Source organism: Abramis brama (assembly GCF_963993115.1).
Source record: "Abramis brama genome assembly, chromosome: 20".
NCBI lineage: Eukaryota > Metazoa > Chordata > Actinopteri > Cypriniformes > Leuciscidae > Abramis > Abramis brama.
In genome coordinates this window covers 9,583,490-9,604,516 of record NC_139982.1, presented here as the reverse complement: position 1 = coordinate 9,604,516, position 21,027 = coordinate 9,583,490, and the positions used below count along the sequence as shown (strand labels likewise).

Genomic DNA, 21,027 nt, shown 5'->3' with positions numbered 1-21,027 from the left:
CTGTGTCAGTGTAAGGCCTAGAAATACAATACAACGAAACACTTTTAAGTCCCGAAATGAAGATATGATCTTTCTGTAGATTAGACGCTGTAAATATAACCCTGATGAAGTGGTGAATTCATACATTTGTATACAAGGATCAAAACACAAGCTGCATAAATGACCTAAATAAAGGGTAAGAAAAAAAGGTGGAAATTGGTCATGAGGAAAAATAAGGTCTGTTTTTGGTGCAAGAAACCTTGACTAACATTGTAAGTGTTGAAAAAAAAAAAAAAAACGGTGTTAAATGTATGAAAAGACTCATTTAATTTAAATAATTTCTTTTTCAAAACATTTTTCTCTTAGAACACACAAATGAAAACTGTACAAATATACAGTTGTTTCTTCCACTTCTATTAAGAGGAAGAGTAGCTAAAAGGATAGAATTCAGTTTATGATATAATGTCAGAAATTAATAGATAAAAGAAATAACTAAACGGATGAGATTCTGAGGTGCTGATCTGCCATAAAGAGTTTGTGGTGTCCGGTGTTAAAGTTTATCCAGCATAGGCTATGGCGACATAATATTTGCATTAAGGCATTTCAAATTCAATAAACGTCCCTTGCTTAGAATTAACAAGGGAAGTGAAATGCAAATACCAACAAAATTCACAAATCTTTTCTTCAGCCCAGAAGACTCTCCTTTCACACACAGTAAGGCAAGTGTCAGAGGCAGGTGGAAAGTCTCTTGAGGGCGGTGTTCGTTTCAAGCAGCCTGTTTTTCCTGTGAAGCTGGAGGCTCCTCCTGGATCTCTCTTCTCTCTTGGTTCCAGTCCTTCAACCCAATCGGAAGACTTGTATCTTCCTCGAAGCTGCCAGTGCCCTCCACAAACTCCTCATACGTGGACTTCTCCTCGAACGGCCTGGGTCCCAGCAACTCCACCATGTCAGCTTTGTCTAGAACTTCTTTTTCCAGCAAACGCTTTCCAACCTGTTCGCAAAAACAAATGCATATTTGCATCAACCAAACAATGAATAAAATGTGACTGAGCAGGTGACTTTGAAAGCTCAACTTCATTCAAATGACACTGAAATCTCTTAGTATGAACTAAAATCTCTGCTCTGTGGTAGAGCTTAGCTGCATTATTTAAAGGAAAAAGCAAGTAGATGAGAAAAATAATGGGACCAAGGACTGAACCCTGAGGCACTCCTCAGCTCACTAGCTTGTGTAATGGCCACTAGTTATGCTTCACTCCATTTAAAGCTGTAAATCCAAGCTGCCAGTTGTTCTCACCATCTCCACCTGCTCTCGTTTCTCAGAGACGAGCTCCAGTGTTCTCTGAAAGGCCCGGTCCACCAGATTTCTGACCTCCTCATCAATGAGCTCTGCCGTAGCCTCGCTGTAGGGCTTCTCCAGAACCATCTCTCCTTGCCGGGGCAGGTCGAATGACACCTGCCCCACTTTCTCACTCATGCCAAACTGCACAATCTACGAGAAAAGTTGGGGAAGAAAATTGTCAAATAAAGATAGTGTCAATCAAAAATGTGTTATTAAATAAAAATTTCGATTCCTCTTATCGATTCCTTTGAGTGCATTTTAATATGCCTTTAAACCAGGACTCACGCTGTTTTCTGAGCTGCACACATGAGTAACAGTATATTGTGCAGCTCTTAAAGTGACAGCAACCTAATACCCCTGCTGCTCTCATAATAACACCAATCAAACAAAAGACAAAATTCACTGGCTGTTCTTGACTGAATAACTTTTGTAACTATATTTGTAATGTGTATTTATAAAGTCCAGTGTTATTTTATAATTGACTACAGTTTCTGTACCTGAATTCCCTGAAAATCTGAAAACACCCTTTATATCAAACATATCTTTGTTCAGTTGTATCTATTTGTTGCGATAGCTAATTTTTGTATTTGTTCTTTTTAAATTAAAGTGTTAACTTGTCTTTAATAATGCATGATGTTTATATAAGTTAGGCTAGTTGTTTTCACTATGGTATTTTTAAACCACAGGCAAAAGTTCCTTGCGTAAGTGTTCTTTAGCCTGTTGATTTTTGTTCATGATATTCAGCAACAATGACATGTTTTGCAATAAGACTAAATGTGAATGATATCCAAGTTTTTTTTTTTACCTGATTTGAATCGAAATTAGGAATCGATAAGCAGAATCGAAATCGTTAAAATTCAAACGATACCCAACCCTAATGAGCGATCACCAATGTTGTTCAATCATTGCATTAACAATTATTTTCTGCTAACAATCTAATGATTGTTAAAGCTACACTGTGTAGGATTTACTAGCGGTGAAACTGTATATGACTACCAACTGAATATCACTTTCTAGCCCCTCATTCCGAGGGCGTTTTAACTCCTACGGTGGCCGTATTATTTCAGATCTGCCGGCAGTCGCGAGTAATCTCCCCCTCGCATTCGTCACGGTGCCACTGAGTGTAAAAACACGAAAGGCGAAGCTTGAATTTCCAGGTATGTCCCTCTTTGGCTAATATATTTTCAAGATGGATGCGCAACATGGCTTCCGCCATTCGAGTGACTCGCTCGTATGTATTATAAATGGTAGATTATACACTTACGAGAATACTAAATTAGTTGGTTGAAGTAATTACACATTAATGAGAACGTATAATTTTGAAAGAACAAAGTGTTTTTTGCTAAAAATCAACTTAAAATATTACACAGTGTAGCTTTAAAGTGATTCACTGACTATTCTGAATGTCATTTTCATCTCTACTCAAAATGGACTGTTCCTATATGCCGACATTGCTTTGGATAAAAGCTTCTGCTAAATGGAAAATATACTGGAAAAATCAGTACATAATGTCGCTATAGCAAATTGTGTAACACACAAAGCAAGCACAATCTCTGTACCTGAGCGTACGCTGACTGCGTGATCTTCTTAAGGTCGTCTTGAGCCCCAGTCGTGATCCTGCCGAAAAACACCTGCTCGGCCACTCGCCCGCCCAGCATCATACACATCCTATCGAAGAGCTGCTCCCGGGTGTATAGATACTGCTCTTTCGGGAGGTACTGTGCATAACCCAGGCCTTTACCTCTAGGAATTATGGAAACCTGGAACACGTAAATTTCAATAAAACAATTTACAGTCGAATGACTCAGTTTAAGCTATAATCCTACATTTAGGGCCCTGACCTTGAGCAGTGGGTCAGCATGCTGGAGAAACCAGCCCACCACAGCATGTCCTGCTTCATGATAGGCTACAGTCTTTTTCTCAGTGGGTTGTAATACCTGAGTCTTCTTCTCCAGCCCTAAAAGATGAGAGCACAACATTTTTTTTTATTTGAACCTTAGGATGGTTAAAGTCACCCTGTAGTCAATAATTTAATCCCTTAAAACTCAACTCTGATCACCAAAATGACATATTTAAGCGTTTTTTCCTTCCTTTATGCCTTAAAATATCTTGAATGTAACTCGACACCCTTGCCTCATTTAGTATACGCGGTGCTATGAATATGCAAATGAGCCCCGCCTCCACTCACTCACTCAGCTCAGAGATCCACTGGTTGACGATCCACACGTTGATCTGATTGGTTACAAGGTAGTTTGTGATGTCAGAAACACCAGCGATTTCAAAGCGTGTTTTTGAGACTGTCTTTGGTTCACTGCAGTTTTAAGCAGAAAATACTCCTAAAACACCACATAGACATATAAACTACATTAAAAGCTTGATTTTCACCACAGGGGGACTTTAAAGCCATAAGCCAACTCAAGAAATAATATCTGCAAAGCTTCAGCTCCACTAAAGAGGACAGAATTATTCAAGTAAGGTCACATCCCTACTTTACATTATCTGAAGGAAGGAAGCATGCAGATTAGAAAACGCACGGGACCCAGGACTGAACCCTGAGGTACACCACAGGTCACTGCTGACGTCACTAATATCTCTGAGACATTATACGACTGCAGAGAGAGACAAGGCAGGCCCACCAATAAACTCAATTACTCCTGATCTTAGTTACATCCAGTGCTGTTATTTTGGCTACAGATCTGAACATGTAGATCACGAGCATCAGTCTGTGTGTTAGTAGGATCTTTGTAAGATATTCTGCATTTCTGAGCTCACCTCCGATGACTCTGTCGATGGCCTGCTCAAAATGCTTAACACCGATGAATTCATTCAGATGTCTGGCAGCAATGAGAGCTGCTTCATTACAGACATTTGCAATATCAGCACCTGGAGGAGAGAAAATATTCTGTCTTTATATAGCAATAACACAGCAATATTATGGCAACACTTATCAGGGGTGCAAACACATGTATGGTCAAAAAAGAGAGGTAATCGAAGCCCTCGTCCCGTGGCAAATATCCAGATACTACATTGCCACCATCCCCAACCCACCCCTATAGGCACATAGAGTCAAATGAAATTTAGAAAAACTATGCACTTCTTCTTCTTGCTTTACTGCTACTTCCTGAAAACAATTTCACCTGATGATTTGAATAGCTCTTTTTGTAAAGAATTAATAATTCTAGGATGATTGGGGTAATTGTGTAGGGTAGGCCTAGTGCAGGGATGGGCAACTTCGGTCCTGGAGGGCCACTGTCCTACAGAGTTTAGCTCCAACCCTGAAAAAATCACCTGCCAGTAATTTTCTAGTAATCCTGAGGACCTTGATTAGCTTGTTCAGGTGTGTTTGATTAGGGTTGAAGCTAAACTCTGTAGGACAGTGGCCCTCCAGGACCGAAGTTGCCCATCCCTGGCCTAGTGCATCTGCATAGAAACTAATAAACAAAATACAAATATAAATACAATAAAACACAAATACACGAGAAATAAAGCAGTGCTTTATGTTTTTCAGGTAAATTAACTGTATTAAGTATTAATACAGTTTATCTTTTGACAAAACGTGATTTTTCTCTTTCTCTTTTGTTGTTTGATTAACTTTGGTGACACAAACAGCTGCAGGTATATTGGGTGCTGTCCCTTTAAGACGAATGCACGTACCTAATACCGGTAATGACACGCATCCGTTTTATTTTGACTGCGTTTACGGGGAAACTCGTTGAGGCGGACACTGGCTTATTTTTTCGTGCACATGTCTGTTCAAACACAAATAGATAAGAAAGAAAAGGGAATTCGGTGTTCACGAACTTCACGTGCTGTCTGCGACTGCGTGGCTCTGTGCGCCGACAGACCATCTACGTTTGGATGTTAAACATAATATATATAGCCTGATACAGCAAAGACAATGTCGGCAGTATTGACGGCAAAATAGGCTACAGAATATTACGTTCTAGGCTTATTGACAGGGCAGGGGCAATATTTGAAAATCGATAATTAGGCCTATTTTTTAAATTACAATTATATATGCATTTGTCAAAACCGAGAGACTTTCAAGCATCAAAATGTAATTTATTAATATGTATTTGCGCCTTCTATTTTGTCTGAAAACTGCCAACACTCGTGCGTCTCGCGTGAAAAATAGTAATGTCGGTTGCGGTTCTATTTCTAGCACGCGGTTTCGGCGCGGCTCGAGAAGTGTGTGTGTCACGCAGGCATTGTGCTCTAACACAAGCCCTAACCAGTTAACAGCCGACATAAAAAAGGACACACCATGCCACGCAGAGAGAAATTTACTTGTTGGTGGACGCAATCCAGAATTACTGTTGGTTAAATTATAATCAGACCCTCTCAACCCCCCCCCATCCCCCCCCACCCCCCCCTTAAAAAAAAAAAACTCTTCGGATCTGCACGATTCACACAAGTCACCCAAACTGGAGGCGCCGAAAAGCGCGCTGTTTGCACCCCTGACTTATGATTTTTTAATTATCATATCAACTACATCAGCCTACTCCCAAACATGAATTTCTAATCTGTAATTATCATACAACATATAATTTTCCTGCTTTGTCTTGCACATTCACTCTTTTCAAAAGGAAAATTAGCATGCAAGTCGTCGTTCGCTCACCAGTGAAGCCAGGCGTGGCGGCGGCCATCTTCCTCGCGATGGCGTCCCGGTCCAGACTGGGGTCCAGTTTGAGCGGCCGCAGGTGAACTCTGAATATGGATGCCCGACCCTTAATATCAGGAGGTCCTGAAGGATCGACAGAACACAAACCTTAGACGCTCTTCAGTCGGACATAATCGTTCTAAGTAGGGATGCATGATATATCAGCCACCATATCGGTATCGGCCGATATATGTTCAATTTTAATGTTATCGTTATCGGTCTGATAAGTAAATTTGTCTGATATATTAAAGCTTATAAATAATGGATTATTTCCTTCAGCTGAGACACTTCAGATGCGCACTTCAGATGTTCAACACTTCAGATGTTCAACATGATGGTTTTGAGATGGATAAAAAGGAAAATACTGTTCAGTACAACATGTGCAGCGCAAGTCTGTCATATAAGCTACATACAATTATAATGATAACCTTATAATTGTGTGCTTAGGACATGGCTTTTAATGTTGAAACTTTTGTTTTGTTATCAGGCACTCAAAAATTAGGATTTAGATTTGTCTGCCAATATATCGATTATTGGCTTTCAAATATAAAGAATTATCGGTGTCGAACAATTTTCATACCGGTGCATCCCTAGTTCTATGCAAAAGAACTTTATTAGCGGTCAACCAATATCATTTTTTTTTATGCCAATAGCTTAGAGAGCAGATTTCAGATTGAATTTCAAAAAAAAAAAAAGTAAATAACATGCTGCAATTAATTTTAGATTTATTTGACAATATTTATTACAAATAGCAACTCTTGATTCTGTAATCTTATTATAAACTTTTTTACAAATAAAGAAACTGATAGTAAAAAAACACTCTGATAAGTCTGTGTGCTCTAGGAATCATATTTTCTCAGGTAAGTCCAGGTAACACTAATAAAGCACACAGTAAATATGACATGAACATGACATAATGTCTAAATATGGTCTGAAGTGTAGGATTTTTTACTCTGTTGCTCATGCGAGTCCAATGACAGAGTACATGTGTTTTTATGCACGCTCCAAATGCACATTTAAAAGGATTCGCTAAAGTCTGAGAGTTTCATCTATTAAATATCAGAAGACTTGTTTACATTACATAAATGCGTTTGCTGAATGCAGACGGTTTGAACGTCAATGGTTACAGCTAACTCTATAATACTTTTTCATGTCCCATTTACTTTCTTTCTTTGATTAACAGCTCTAATGATTTATTAGACAGAACTGTTAACTCTTCCGAGTCGCCGATCACGCCGGCGTGATCAAATCACATGACCAGTTTAAGACGTCGAAGCATAAAAACAAAGTCACGTCGAGCGCTGCTGTCCACTTCTGTCGAAAGTGCTGGCTTGAAACTCTATTTTACTTTTTGTTTTGTGTTGATAGACCAAGTAAAAACGGAGATATGATAATTTAAACTTTATATAAATTTTTTTTGAAAATATTGACACGTTCGTAAAGGAACGCAAGATGGGATGCGACAGGCGTTGCATTTATTCTCATAACTTCGTCGGTTTTTGTCATAAAGCAAAACGGAGAAAAATGTGTGAATCTGCTGACTCTGCTCTTCAGGCTGCACATTTTAGGGAGTGGAGGAGGAGCCAACTGAGCAAAGAAGTGAAATTGAAAGGCGCCCGCGGGAGTCGGGAGATTGAGGGAGTAGACAGAGAGACATATATATAGAAAGAGAGAGAGAGAGAGATATTATTGCTAGTTTTTGGAAAAGTTTAAATAGATTTTGAGAGTAGTTTAGGAGTAGTGTAGATAGTTTAGGTAGTTTAGGTAGTTTTTTGTGGAAGGAAAATGAAGCGAATGTCTTTGGTCTCATTGTTGACAGAAACTGTTTTGAGGAGTAGCACAGATAAAAAAAAAAAAACTCACCTGATATTCGTTGTAAATAGTTGTATATATAGTTTGATTTTGTGTTTATTTTACCTTTTGTATAGTATATTTGCACTTTTTAGGAACCCCTCTTACTCAAGGAAGGAAAGCCCTGTAATGTAGCTGTCTGTGTAATTGTACATGAAGTGTTTTGTAGAGTTTCTAAGCAAAAAAGAAAAGAAAAAAACGCCTATTGCCACAATTGCTTTTTGCTGTATATAGTTAGATTTTATCTCAAATTTACCTTTTTTATGTTGTATTTGCACTAATTGGGAACCCTCATACTCTGGGAATGCAAGGCCTTAAATATAGCTCTCTGTATAATTGTGTGCATAAACTTTTAAAAAGTGGCAAAGCTAAAAAGAGAAAAAAAAGCCTATGGCTACACTCGCTTTTTTTTTTGTAAATCATATTTTTTTTGTATATAGCTTGATTATATCTGAATTTTACCTGTATATGTTGACATTTACAACTTGTGTTTACATTTTAAACCTTTTAAAATGCTTCATTGAGCATGTTTGTGTTTTTTGTAGTAAAAAAACTATAATTTTTCTATTCGGATTTTGTGTTTTTTGTGTGATTTTGGGTCCAGTATGTTGATACAGTACATAAAAGTGAAAAAATTATTGTCTGTTCATATAGGTGATGTTGTGCTGAAAAAAACAATACCAAACATTGGTATGGTAAACATTTGTTTATGTCGCAAAATAAAAAAAATAAAAAGTACTCAAAAACAGCCAAAATAGCCCAAGACTCCGAAGAGTTAAAGGCCCCCTGAAATCAAAACGTACATTGGTTAAGAATGAAACGGCTAGAATTTATTCACGCCTCTGCTATTGAACCCAGCGTATCATCAGCGCTCGGACTCGCTTCCATGGTGCCGTCAAGTATGGCTCAGTCTGTGAGGGAAACTAAACGCTATTGGCTATTTGAAAAGGGGGAGGAGCCATTCAATAAGTCCCGCCTTAGCTTCCTGTTTCAGTGGAAATTACATCAACGCACCGTACAAAGCTGCGCGATCCGAGGCACTTCAGTGGGGCTTTAAACAAAGACTGCAAAATAATGAAGCTCTGTGATAAAAGTTCAGGTGCTGTGAAAATACAAGCCCAACACTTCAAACACTTAAACAGAAAACTGAAACCGGCCGTGACGATATATCAGTCGACATAAGGACAACAGTTAAACAGGGAAAAATAAAAAATAATAAAAATCAGTCGATAATTCATATACTAAAGCTCTGAAGAGATGTAAGGGGAAAAGCTCTTACCCAAGTAAATCTGTCGGTCAAACCTGCCCGGCCTCATCAGCGCAGGGTCAAGCACATCCGGCCTGTTCGTACCGGCCAGAACTACAACATTGGTACTTGTATTGAAACCTGCAAAAACAAGCAAAGTTTACAATTCTTGCATTTTTCAGGCTAAATACTAGTCAAGATCTCAGCTGAGTTCATACAGATCAGACTCTGAGTTATATCCAGCATTATTGAGCTGTGTGTGGCGCGCACCGTCCATCTCCACCAGCAGCTGATTGAGTGTGTTCTCCTGCTCGCTCTGCCCGCCGAAGTTCCCGCCGCCCCTCTTCCTCCCCACCGCGTCGATCTCGTCGATGAAGAGGATGCACGGGGCGTTCTTCCTCGCCATCACAAACATGTCTCGGACCTGCAGAGAAACACACACCACAATCAGTTCACGGCACTGGGATTTACAATCATTTGAGACTAGAGATGCACCGATACTACATTTCTCAGCCGATTATGCAGAATGATATCAGCCGATGCCCATACCGATACCGATAGTACTTATGGGAAAAAAACTCTCCCAAATAATGCTGCAAACTATACAGGGAACCTCTCATTTGGTACACTATAATATCAGAGGTTAAAATTAAACAGCTCTTTATTTCCAGATATTAGATTTACACTTTTGAAGTGTATATTTTGACGTCATTCCGCGGTTGAAACACAGATTGAGTGATTAAATGATACAGATTTCAATAAGTTGTACTGTATCTTTCAACACACCTTCTGATATTCATGCATGATTTTCTAGATATAATTTGTATTAAAGTGGAAGAAAAGACTCTTGAACTGAGGCGTTACAGCTATCGGTCACGTCACAGTTAAGAGCGTCAAAGCACCATTTATTGTTTGAATATCGTGATCAAATGTACAGAATTTGAAAGCTGAGACTTTGTTTCTTATAAGAGGGAACAGCTCTGTGCGATTACTGGATGAGAGGCACTACAAATAATGTCTGATGAAGGGAAAAACCGTTGAACTGTCAACCCTGGCTTGAGCTACGGGTGATTCAGAGGGTCAAATTAACGTCGCTATTTTTTAACTGTTAATGCGTTATTCGCATTAACTTGCCCTAAATTCAACACTAAGAGTGCTGGTCGATAGTGAAAATAATAGCTTTAATCAGCCGATACATCGGTGCATCTCTATTTGAAACCGATAGACTTACTCTGGCTGGACCGACGCCGACGAACATCTCGAGAAACTCTGAGCCATTGACCGTAATGAAGGGAACGTTAGCTTCTCCGGCAGTAGCTTTAGCCAGCAGTGTTTTACCCGTTCCTGGAGGACCGGACAGCACAGCACCCTGAACAAACACACAGGAGGATCAATAATCACACAGGAGGATCAATAATCACACAGGAGGATCAATAATCACACAGGAGGATCAATAATCACACAGGAGGATCAATAATCACACAGGACGATCAATAATCACACAGGACGATCAATAATCACACAGGAGGATCAATAATCACACAGGACGATCAATAAACACACAGGAGGATCAATAATCACACAGGAGGATCAATAATCACACAGGAGGATCAATAATCACACAGGAGGATCAATAATCACACAGGACGATCAATAAACACACAGGAGGATCAATAATCACACAGGAGGATCAATAATCACACAGGAGGATCAATAATCAGAGCAGGATCATTGATCAGACGATCATCAATAATCAGAGGATGATCAATAATCAGATGATGATCAATAATCAGATGATGATCAATAATCAGATGATGATCAATAATCACACAGGAGGATCAATAATCAGATGATGATCAATAATCAGATGATGATCAATAATCACACAGGAGGATCAATAATCACACAGGAGGATCAATAATCACACAGGACGATCAATAAACACACAGGAGGATCAATAATCACACAGGAGGATCAATAATCACACAGGAGGATCAATAATCAGAGCAGGATCATTGATCAGAGGATGATCAATAATCAGAGGATGATCAATAATCAGAGGATGATCAATAATCAGATGATGATCAATAATCAGAGGATCATCAATAATCAGAGGATGATCAATAATCAGAGGATGATCAATAATCAGATGATGATCAATAATCAGATGATGATCAATAATCAGAGGATGATCAATAATCAGAGGATCATCAATAATCAGAGGATGATCAATAATCAGATGATGATCAATAATCAGAGCAGGATCATTGATCAGAGGATCATCAATAATCAGAGGATGATCAATAATCAGATGATGATCAATAATCAGAGGATCATCAATAATCAGAGGATGATCAATAATCAGATGATGATCAATAATCAGAGCAGGATCATTGATCAGAGGATCATCAATAATCAGAGGATGATCAATAATCAGAGCAGGATCATTGATCAGAGGATCATCAATAATCAGAGGATGATCAATAATCAGATGATGATCAATAATCAGAGGATCATCAATAATCAGAGGATGATCAATAATCAGATGATGATCAATAATCAGAGCAGGATCATTGATCAGAGGATCATCAATAATCAGAGGATGATCAATAATCAGATGATGATCAATAATCAGAGATTGATCAGAGGCGGCTGATACCTTGGGGATCTTGGCCCCCAGGTCCTGATACTGCTGAGGGTTCTTCAGGAAGTTGACGAACTCCATGATCTCCAGCTTGGCCTCTTCACACCCGGCCACGTCCTTGAACTGGATGTCTATGTTGTCCTTCATCATCTTGGCGGTGGACTCGCTCATGCTGAAGGGCCCGCCCCTTCCCCCGCCCATCCCTCCTCCCATTGGCCCACGCCGCAGAGTGAACAGCAGGAAGCCAATCAGCAGCAGAGTGGGAATGAAGCTCATCAGGAAAGACCTGCAGGAAGAGGAAGACATATTACCATTAACATAAACTCTAATATATATTATATATATAACTCTAATATATATACACACACACACATACATTAATGTGGAAAAGTCTTAGGCACGTTAGTATTTTCACACCTAAGCCAGTTATTTGCATATTTTGCTGTAGTGTGTCAGTAGGAAATATCGGTTTACATTTCCAAACGTTCTTTTTGTCATTAGTTGTAATAATCCAGTGAGATCTTAGTTTGCACAGTGAGTCTGCCCACAGCCGGTCTGATCTCCTCATCATCAGCGAGTCCGTCTGGGATTACATGAGGAAACTGAGACTAAATCCAGAAGAACTGCAGGAACGTCTCCGAGACTCTTGAAGAAGCCGTCCTGAACAACTGTGAGCAAGTGTCTCTGGACAGCAGCGGTGTTAAACACAAAGGCTGCTCACACCAGATATTGATTTGATTTAGTTAAAGGTGCTATATGTAGTTTTTCTACTTTCTTTATTGCCTGTGTGTGAAGGGGTTGTAATCTCACATTAAAATGATCCACTTGGCGGGTTTTGCTATTTACCTCTGAAAGCAAGTATTCCTATTCCTATGTGAAGGCTCCGGGTCAGATTTACCGCGCAATCCTGCATGCGCGCTCCCGAGCCTCTCGCCTCGTCTACTGACTTTGCACTCAACAGCGACGACACTGCAACTTGACATGGAGTCTGATAACACTAAGAAACGACCTGCTCCCAGCACAACACAGACTCCAACACAAACTCCACATAATGATAAAAAACAAAAAAAAGTTTTATCTGCTGAAGCTCGTCAGGCCAAACGTGAATCGGATCAACTTCGGACGAAAACACGGATCAACATCGGCAGGGCTTTATAGCAAGGTAAATTACAACATATATGAGACATGAAATGAATACAAAAGACTGTTCCAGGATAACACAAAGTAAGTGCTTCAGAATGTTACTTTTATTTTATGTACTAAATCTCCTGTCTAACGTTTGTCATCCCACTACTATTATATTGTTTATACTACACAATTCCAGACACATTCAGTACAGTAATGTTACTTACTATGGTCTTACTGTTATACTGAAATTGTTCAGTGTAGTTCACTAACCGTTTTCGTTATCTTACCGTAAATTTACCTGTGTAACACATTACATTTTGCGTACACATGCTAAAAGCAGTCAATGTAACGTTATCATGGTACGAGCATTAGTTCAACGTCCAGCTGATAAAAGTAGACTATTATTGTGACGTTGCAGTGGGAGTTTACCTGAGTTTCCAGCATGTTGTGTGTTGCTTTCTCCGGTGTGTTGCGTCTCAGTCTGGCCGGTACCCAGAGTGCTCGCTCATGAGTTCGAGCACACGCACGAGCACTCGCTTGTAAACTTATTGGTTGCAATCTGAAGCATCACTGCTAGAGGCCGCTGAAAACTACATATAGCCCCTTTAATAGAAGTTATTTGATAAAATCAATTTATGACATTATTTTTGAATTGAAATGAGATTCTTTTGATTTTTACAGAAGAGCCTAAACCTTTTCACAGTCCTGTAGATTTGGACAAGTTTCTTCAAGCGTCTTCGATACAGTTCTTCTGGATTTAGTCTGGATGAATCAGCATTTTTGATCGAATATCTTTAATGAATAATTCAATGACGAACACATTATTTGAACAGTCTCGTGTCGCCACCTACTGGTGTAACGATGTCATCGATACAATATTTATTTGAAGCGTCTCTTTCTTGAAGTTTCTCTCTAAAGGTGTTTTGCTCTGTTTTGATCACTACCGTAGACATCAGAGTTTATATCTGAACTATACACTTATCCCAGAACTTCTGTGATAATCTGAATTATTGTAAGACAGAAATAATGATCCTGTGATGTTGAAGAGACTGAAGCGGTTTCATGATAATGTCTCTCTCTGGATCAGAACACAGATCTGGACGCGTCAAAGGTTTAATAGACAGAAGAATCACTGTCATTTAGGACTGAGATCGAGTGAGTGTTTGGATCCAGATCATCTCACTCACACACACACACGTCGCTCTCTGAGGTGTATATAACCGCTGCTCTGTGTGACGGCTCCAGACACACACACACACACACACACACACACACACATTGACCCGTCGCTCTCGGAGGTGTATATGACCGCTGCTCTGTGTGACGGCTCCAGACACACACACACACACACACACACACACACACACACACACACACTGACCCGTCGCTCTCGGAGGTGTACACGACCGCTGCTCTGTGTGACGGCTCCAGACACACACACACTCACACACACACACACACACTGACCCGTCGCTCTCGGAGGTGTACACGACCGCTGCTCTGTGTGACGGCTCCAGACACACACACACACACACACACACACACACTGACCTGTCGCTCTCGGAGGTGTACACGACCGCTGCTCTGTGTGACGGCTCCAGACACACACACACACACACACACACACACTGACCCGTCGCTCTCGGAGGTGTACACGACCGCTGCTCTGTGTGACGGCTCCAGACACACACACACACACACACACACTGACCCGTCGCTCTCGGAGGTGTACACGACCGCTGCTCTGTGTGACGGCTCCAGACAGACACACACACACACACACACACACACACACACACACACTGACCCGTCGTTCTCGGAGGTGTATACGACCGCTGCTCCGTGTGACGGCTCCAGACACACACACACACACACACACTGACCCGTCGCTCTCGGAGGTGTATACGACCGCTGCTCTGTGTGACGGCTCCAGACAGACACACACACACACACACTCACACACTGACCCGTCGCTCTCGGAGGTGTACACGACCGCTGCTCTGTGTGACGGCTCCAGACACACACACACACACACACACACACTGACCTGTCGCTCTCGGAGGTGTACACGACCGCTGCTCTGTGTGACGGCTCCAGACACACACACACACACACACACACACACTGACCCGTCGCTCTCGGAGGTGTACACGACCGCTGCTCTGTGTGACGGCTCCAGACACACACACACACACACACACACTGACCCGTCGCTCTCGGAGGTGTACACGACCGCTGCTCTGTGTGACGGCTCCAGACAGACACACACACACACACACACACACACACACACACACTGACCCGTCGCTCTCGGAGGTGTATACGACCGCTGCTCTGTGTGACGGCTCCAGGCCCAGCTCATAGTGCGCAGCTTCCAGGTTCCTCTCGAACGTGTCCACGCTGCCGATGTTGAACCACACGTAGCTCTGCAGATAAACACTCCAGATCAGCGACACACACACACACACACACACACACACACACACACTACTGTACAGGGAACATCATAACTCACAGCTTCAGAGGCGTCGACCCCGGGGACCAGGATCACCCGCACAAACTGCTTGTTCACCACCTCTAGACGCTCGACCTGCGCACAGAAGAGCCGTGTCAGAGCGGTGACCCCTGATGACCTTTCACACGCAAGACATAACAGTCCAAGGCACTCGAGTGATTCGCTTTTACAAAAATATAAAGAGCCTTTATTCTTTCATGCCTTAGATTTTAATAACCGGCGACAAGCAACAGCACACCAACAGGTTGTGGCCAATAAGCCTTCATCAGGGTGTGTGTGACCTTTCACCTGTGTTCATCAGATTTAACGACCCCGCTTTCAACTAAAAACGTAAAACTTTTGATGTGTTTTGGCCGTTCATTTACACGACAACAGTGTTATGGGTGCCTGAAGACGCAAACTTCAAAGTGCAAGTATTTGAAAACGGTCTCCGTCTAAACAACAAAAACGTGAATCTCTGAAGACGATGACGTCATGCTCATGTGTATTACGAGTTCAGTCTATCGTGTGTCATCGCCATCTACTGGCCTGGCAGCAGAACGCAGCGCTTTCAGGCGTTTTCACGGATCCGTGTGACTGGGGATCGTTTTGACACCGGTGTCGTCTGTACGCGGAAAACTCAAAGGAAAAAACATTGTTTTAAGCATATCGTTGTGGTGTAGACGTGCCCTAAAACACACACACACACACACACACTCCTGCCAGCGCTCTCTCTCACCAGTCCTCGGTCCAGGTAGCGATGCACGAAGTCCTTCCAGGTGATCTCTCGGCCCGGGTCTCTGAGGTAGAGGACCAGCAGGAGCGACCCGACTCCACCCGCCAGCATCAGGAGATAGCGGAAGTCCTTATCGTCCCACGGCACGTCTCCCTGAAACACACACACACACACACACACACCTCCTCTAAACACATGACAATCATCTGCATAAAGACACCAAACACCATTTCAAGAGGTTGAAAATGTAATTCTCATTCTGTAGTGCGACAAAAACATCCATGTATGCGTTTCCCCCTCAATTTCAGGAAGATAATGCTAAAAAAGTCATTCAGATTTCCATGTGGGGAAAAATTATTTCCTAAAAAATACCTGGACATTTTTTTTTAAACTTGTATGAATTAAATCAGTACAAAAATGTAAACCGCGATATAAACTTACACTTGGGCATTACAAATATACTTTTAAATGTAAATTATAATTTCTCTGTATAATGTGTATATTAAACTGCTAAACATGACGCATGTATTTAAAGGCACACTATGCAGTTTCTGTGTTTCTCAGACAGCGCCCCCTAGAGTCGCTGCGGAGTGCTTGTGTTTAACGTTACAGTCATAAATACGTTTCTTGTTTTCTTTTCCTTGACTCTTCCGCGCTTTCTTCGTCATCCCTGCCATGATTCACGTCTTCCACAGAGGCTGCTTCATGTGTTGTTGATGTATGTGACGTCGTGGCGTAAAGCAAGTCGTGATTCTCGTGAGATTTGTCGGGACGCCACCTCTCAAACCTGCACTGCTGGTTTTGCCAGTGGCGTTCCCCCCCGCTTTGCTATCGGGATGATTTGCCCCACTACGAGCTCGTTTCCCATCGAAATGACTTCGAGGCTGTTATATTAAGGTACAAATCTTCATATTTGATAGGGATAGTTTGAAAAATCTCATTCCTGTTTCCATAGTGTGACAAAAACATTAATCATGACTGCCATAACACAAGTGTATTAATATCTTCATGAACATTTACCTCAGGAAAGTTATGTAATGTCCACAGTTCATTAGTTAGCAAAAAAATAAACACACACTTGAGAAGAGCTTCATTAATGTTAACTAATATCTAATATATATATATATATATATATTGGTGCAGAGGGTTGTTCCATAAAAGACGCTTAGAAAAGCGGGGATTAAACTCCAAAACTCGACTTGAATGAGCGTCTGTCACGTGACAAATAAACGAAAGACTCGAGGTAAAGTAATTAATTATGTTCCCTGTAAACGATTTTTGACTGCATTATAGGGGTGTAACGATACACCAATGCCACGGTTCGGTTCATATCACGGTTTTGGAGCCACGGTTCGGTTCGGTTCGGTTCGGTTCTGTTTGCTGTGGGGGCAGGGTTCATGGCAGGGCACCAGCAATAATAACACTAGATTCACTTTTAACTTAATAAAAACAACAACAACAACAATAACCTAACTTATTAACTTTAACTTTATTAACTTAACTTTATACAGTGGCTTCACGTTTTCTTTAGAGCAGTTAGCACACCTGAGTTAACTAAAATGAAATAAATGCCTCCACTGACTAGTCAGAAATAAACTGCACACCTGAGTAGGGTTGCCAACTTCAGAAAAGGAAAATGCGGGACAATCGTGGTTCTTTATAGGAAAACGAGGGACACTCAAAATATTTGTACTGTATCGCACAATGTACATAATTTCAGTGTCTGCAAACTGTAGTTAAGTATATGTTTAAAAGGTTATCAGACAAACACATTTGTATTGCTTAACCTATTTATGTACAATTTAATTCTAAAAATAATTTTAATGTCATACAAACAAAATGTCACATTACAAACAAACCACCATTCAAAATAACAGCATTTATCTGAAATAGAAAGCTTTTTTAACATTATACATAGGCCTACAGTTCAAAAGTTTGAGGTTAGTAAGAGAATTTTTTTTGGGAAAGAAATTAAAGAAAGTAATTGCCTACTTTTATTCAGCAAGGATGCATTAGGCTAATCAAAAGTGACAGTAAATTATAGTGTTACACAAGCTTTCTATTTCAAATAAATCTATTATGATCTTTACATTCTTCAAAGAATCCTGGGGGAAAAAACAAAACAGTTTTAAACATTAATAATAATCAGAAATATTTTGCGAGCATATTATTCCCTCAGGTAGATTTCATGTTTTCTTGCGTGGCTGGATGTTGGACTCATGAACAATAATCACGTTGTTTGCATTCGCCAAAATTGATTTGCCGAAATCAAAACGTGGACAGTGAGAATTACCGTTAGCGCGAGACGAGTCCGGCTTGAAGCGGAAGCGACCAGACGGCAGAGGATTATGTTCGCAAATCAAACAATGATTTGTCTCAAAACGATGATTAAAAAAAGCTGTGATATGTCATCATATTGGATGATGACGGTGTCGGTGATCATTCTCAAGTGTCGTGATCAGCACTGCTGTTGTTGTATCAGTCAGTGGTTGTGACCGGAGGGTCTTCAATCTCAATATGCCGCGGAGTTGCCATCCTGAAGTGCGTATGTAAACTCCCGAGCGTGATCGATCACCCAAATCACGTGACATGCATTTTATTTAGTAAATAATATTTAGTAAAACTACAGCTCTTATTAGTTGTTAAAAGTGTACTCATTAATAACTATTTAATCAAATGTCAAGGAAGAAAAAAATAGTTTTGTGACAAAGTGATGTGAGAGTTGGGCCGGGGCAGCAGGGGGCGGGGCGCGTTCGGTTCGACATGAGAGTATCGCGGTTCGAACCGTGGCTGTTGTATCGCGGTTTTTCGGTTCGGTTCGAATATCGTTACATTATAATGATTTCTTAATTCAGAACATGATCAAGATTGTGTAGGTGGATGTGTTCTGGGAATTTGCCAGTTAATAGTATAACATTTAAACTAAAGTCCCTTAAATGAACGAAATGACTCGAAAAAAGATTTGTTCATTTTAATGAACGAGATCGAACAAGAGAGTCAGTAGACACTGGTGGCTGGTGTTGCCAGATTGGGTGTTTTTTTCCGCTACATATTAAGGCCGGTTTACGGTGTGTTTTAGCCGGGTTTTGTGTGTGTGTGTGTGTGTGTGTGTGTGTGTGTGTGTGTGTGTGTGTGTGTGTGTGTGTATGTATGTATGTATGTATGTATGTATATATATATATATATATATATATATATAAATAAATAAATATGGAGGGATAATTGGGAGGGTTCCTGTATTGTTTACAGCATTAGTTTTTTCTTAAGAAAGTTCAAACTATGGGTATTGGCAGTGAAATTTAGCATTATGCATCTCATATATAGGCCTATAGGTATAGTATATAATTTATAATCATTAATACAACTGATTTGATATGTTCCAGAAAAAAAGGGGATTGGGTTTAAATGTCATTAAAAAAAATGCAATGATGTAAAAATAGGCATCATACTTTTTATTTCAAATATATTTGTTTTTGGGGGGTAAAACATGAGTTATGGTGAGGGTTTACCTGCAGTAATCGACTCTTCCAGTCGTTCCTCCCTCCTTTCCTCCCTCCTCCTCCTCCTCCCGGTCCGGTGGCTTTCCCATCTGAGGATGAAGAGGCTGTGAGTGAAGAAGACTCCGGTGAACATCATCTGTCACTCATCTAGGGTCGTCTTACCTTTAGGAGCCTCAGTGGAGTACGAGGAGATGGGGAACCGGCAGTGAGTGCCTGTGGATGCCCCTGCTCTCAGGCGGTTCAGGGGGAGAAACTGAGAACACAAGGGTCATACATTACTGAAACACATCTAGGAGTTATGCCATCTTGACACGGTTATTTATTACATCATAACAAAGACCAAACATATGACAAATCATCCATATATCCACCAATATACAGTAGTCAACATTTGAAGTGGATCAAAACCTTTTATCAAAGTTATACATGAATTATGAACAATATGAGTTCTTGTTTCAGGACAATATTGATGAACTTTTCTGATCCACTTAAAATGTTGACTACTGTATATAAACAGACAAACACACAGAGGTCAGATAACGAAACAAGACCAAACAAACAGCAATGATCACATCTCACACACACACACACTTGATCTGATACACCAGTGTGATGGAAAAACACGTGTGTTCAGGGATAAAAACTGAGAAAGGAAGGAATTATGAGCAGGATTATGAGTCAAGAATGACTGAAACACATCTAGGAGTGATGTCACCGTGACACGGTTATTTGTTACATCATAAAGACCAAACATATGACAAATCATCCATTTCTCGTTATAGACACAGACACAAGTATATAGGTCAGATAATGTAACAAGACTAAACAAACAGGAGATGATTATATCACACACACACACACACACACACACACACACACACACTTTATCCGATACATCAGTGTGATGAAACAAACACGTGTGTGTGCGTGTGTGTGTGTGTGTGTGTCTGACCGGCGGCTGAGCTCCAGTGAGTCCCGCGGCTCCTCGACGGTTGACGCCGCGCAGGAGAGCTCTGATCCCGCAGCGCACAGAAGCAGCGGCCGCCGCGGAGAACAGCGCTGCCATCGGGCCAGAACACGGTCACGGACCCCGGTCACTCCAGACTCAGATCCCGGTAAATATCGACGCAGACCCCGGTCACTCCAGACTCAAACGAGCTTCATTCTCCATCACAGAGTTGAGTAACTGCCTGCGCTCAATGACATCTCCGCCAGCAGGACCCCAGCGCCCGCCTCTGTGCGACGCCTGAGGAACTTTCTGATCTCTTACTTAACAATTCAAAAAACAAAAAAAAACCTTTTTGGCAGAAACAAGTCATTTTATTGATTAAATAAGTTTGGGATGTTATCATTCTTTTAAGTATTATGTAGCCATGGAAAAAAATTATTTACCCTTAAACAGGCTGTAATAGTCGACTTGGGGTCCTTACGATGCAGTACATAACGTCAA

The 21,027-nt window shown here is 40.9% G+C and overlaps 1 protein-coding gene across 1 annotated transcript; it reads right to left on the bottom strand.

Moving 5' to 3' along the window:
* Positions 1-282: 282 nt before the first annotated feature.
* Positions 283-20,847, bottom strand: afg3l1 (AFG3-like AAA ATPase 1). Its single transcript, XM_084094647.1, has 16 exons — positions 20,530-20,847; positions 19,740-19,830; positions 19,587-19,666; positions 16,081-16,230; positions 15,363-15,437; positions 15,149-15,273; positions 11,735-12,005; positions 10,307-10,444; positions 9,346-9,499; positions 9,109-9,216; positions 5,937-6,062; positions 4,091-4,201; positions 3,160-3,275; positions 2,878-3,078; positions 1,274-1,468; positions 283-970 (listed from the first exon to the last, which is right to left on the bottom strand). Exons 1-16 carry the CDS (start codon positions 20,641-20,643, stop codon positions 746-748), a joined length of 2,280 nt encoding a protein of 759 aa, XP_083950773.1. The 5' UTR covers positions 20,644-20,847; the 3' UTR covers positions 283-745.
* Positions 20,848-21,027: the final 180 nt, after the last annotated feature.

Bases quoted from the DNA above. Each gene is read 5' to 3' on its own strand.
- afg3l1 (XM_084094647.1), bottom strand. From the start codon at position 20,643: ATGGCAGCGCTGTTCTCCGCGGCGGCCGCTGCTTCTGTGCGCTGCGGG. The intron at 6,063-9,108 runs GTAAGAGCTTTT...TCGATCCTTCAG, and splicing joins TGACCGACAGATTTACTTGG to GACCTCCTGATATTAAGGGT. The intron at 971-1,273 runs GTGAGAACAACT...TTTTGCGAACAG, and splicing joins AACGAGAGCAGGTGGAGATG to GTTGGAAAGCGTTTGCTGGA.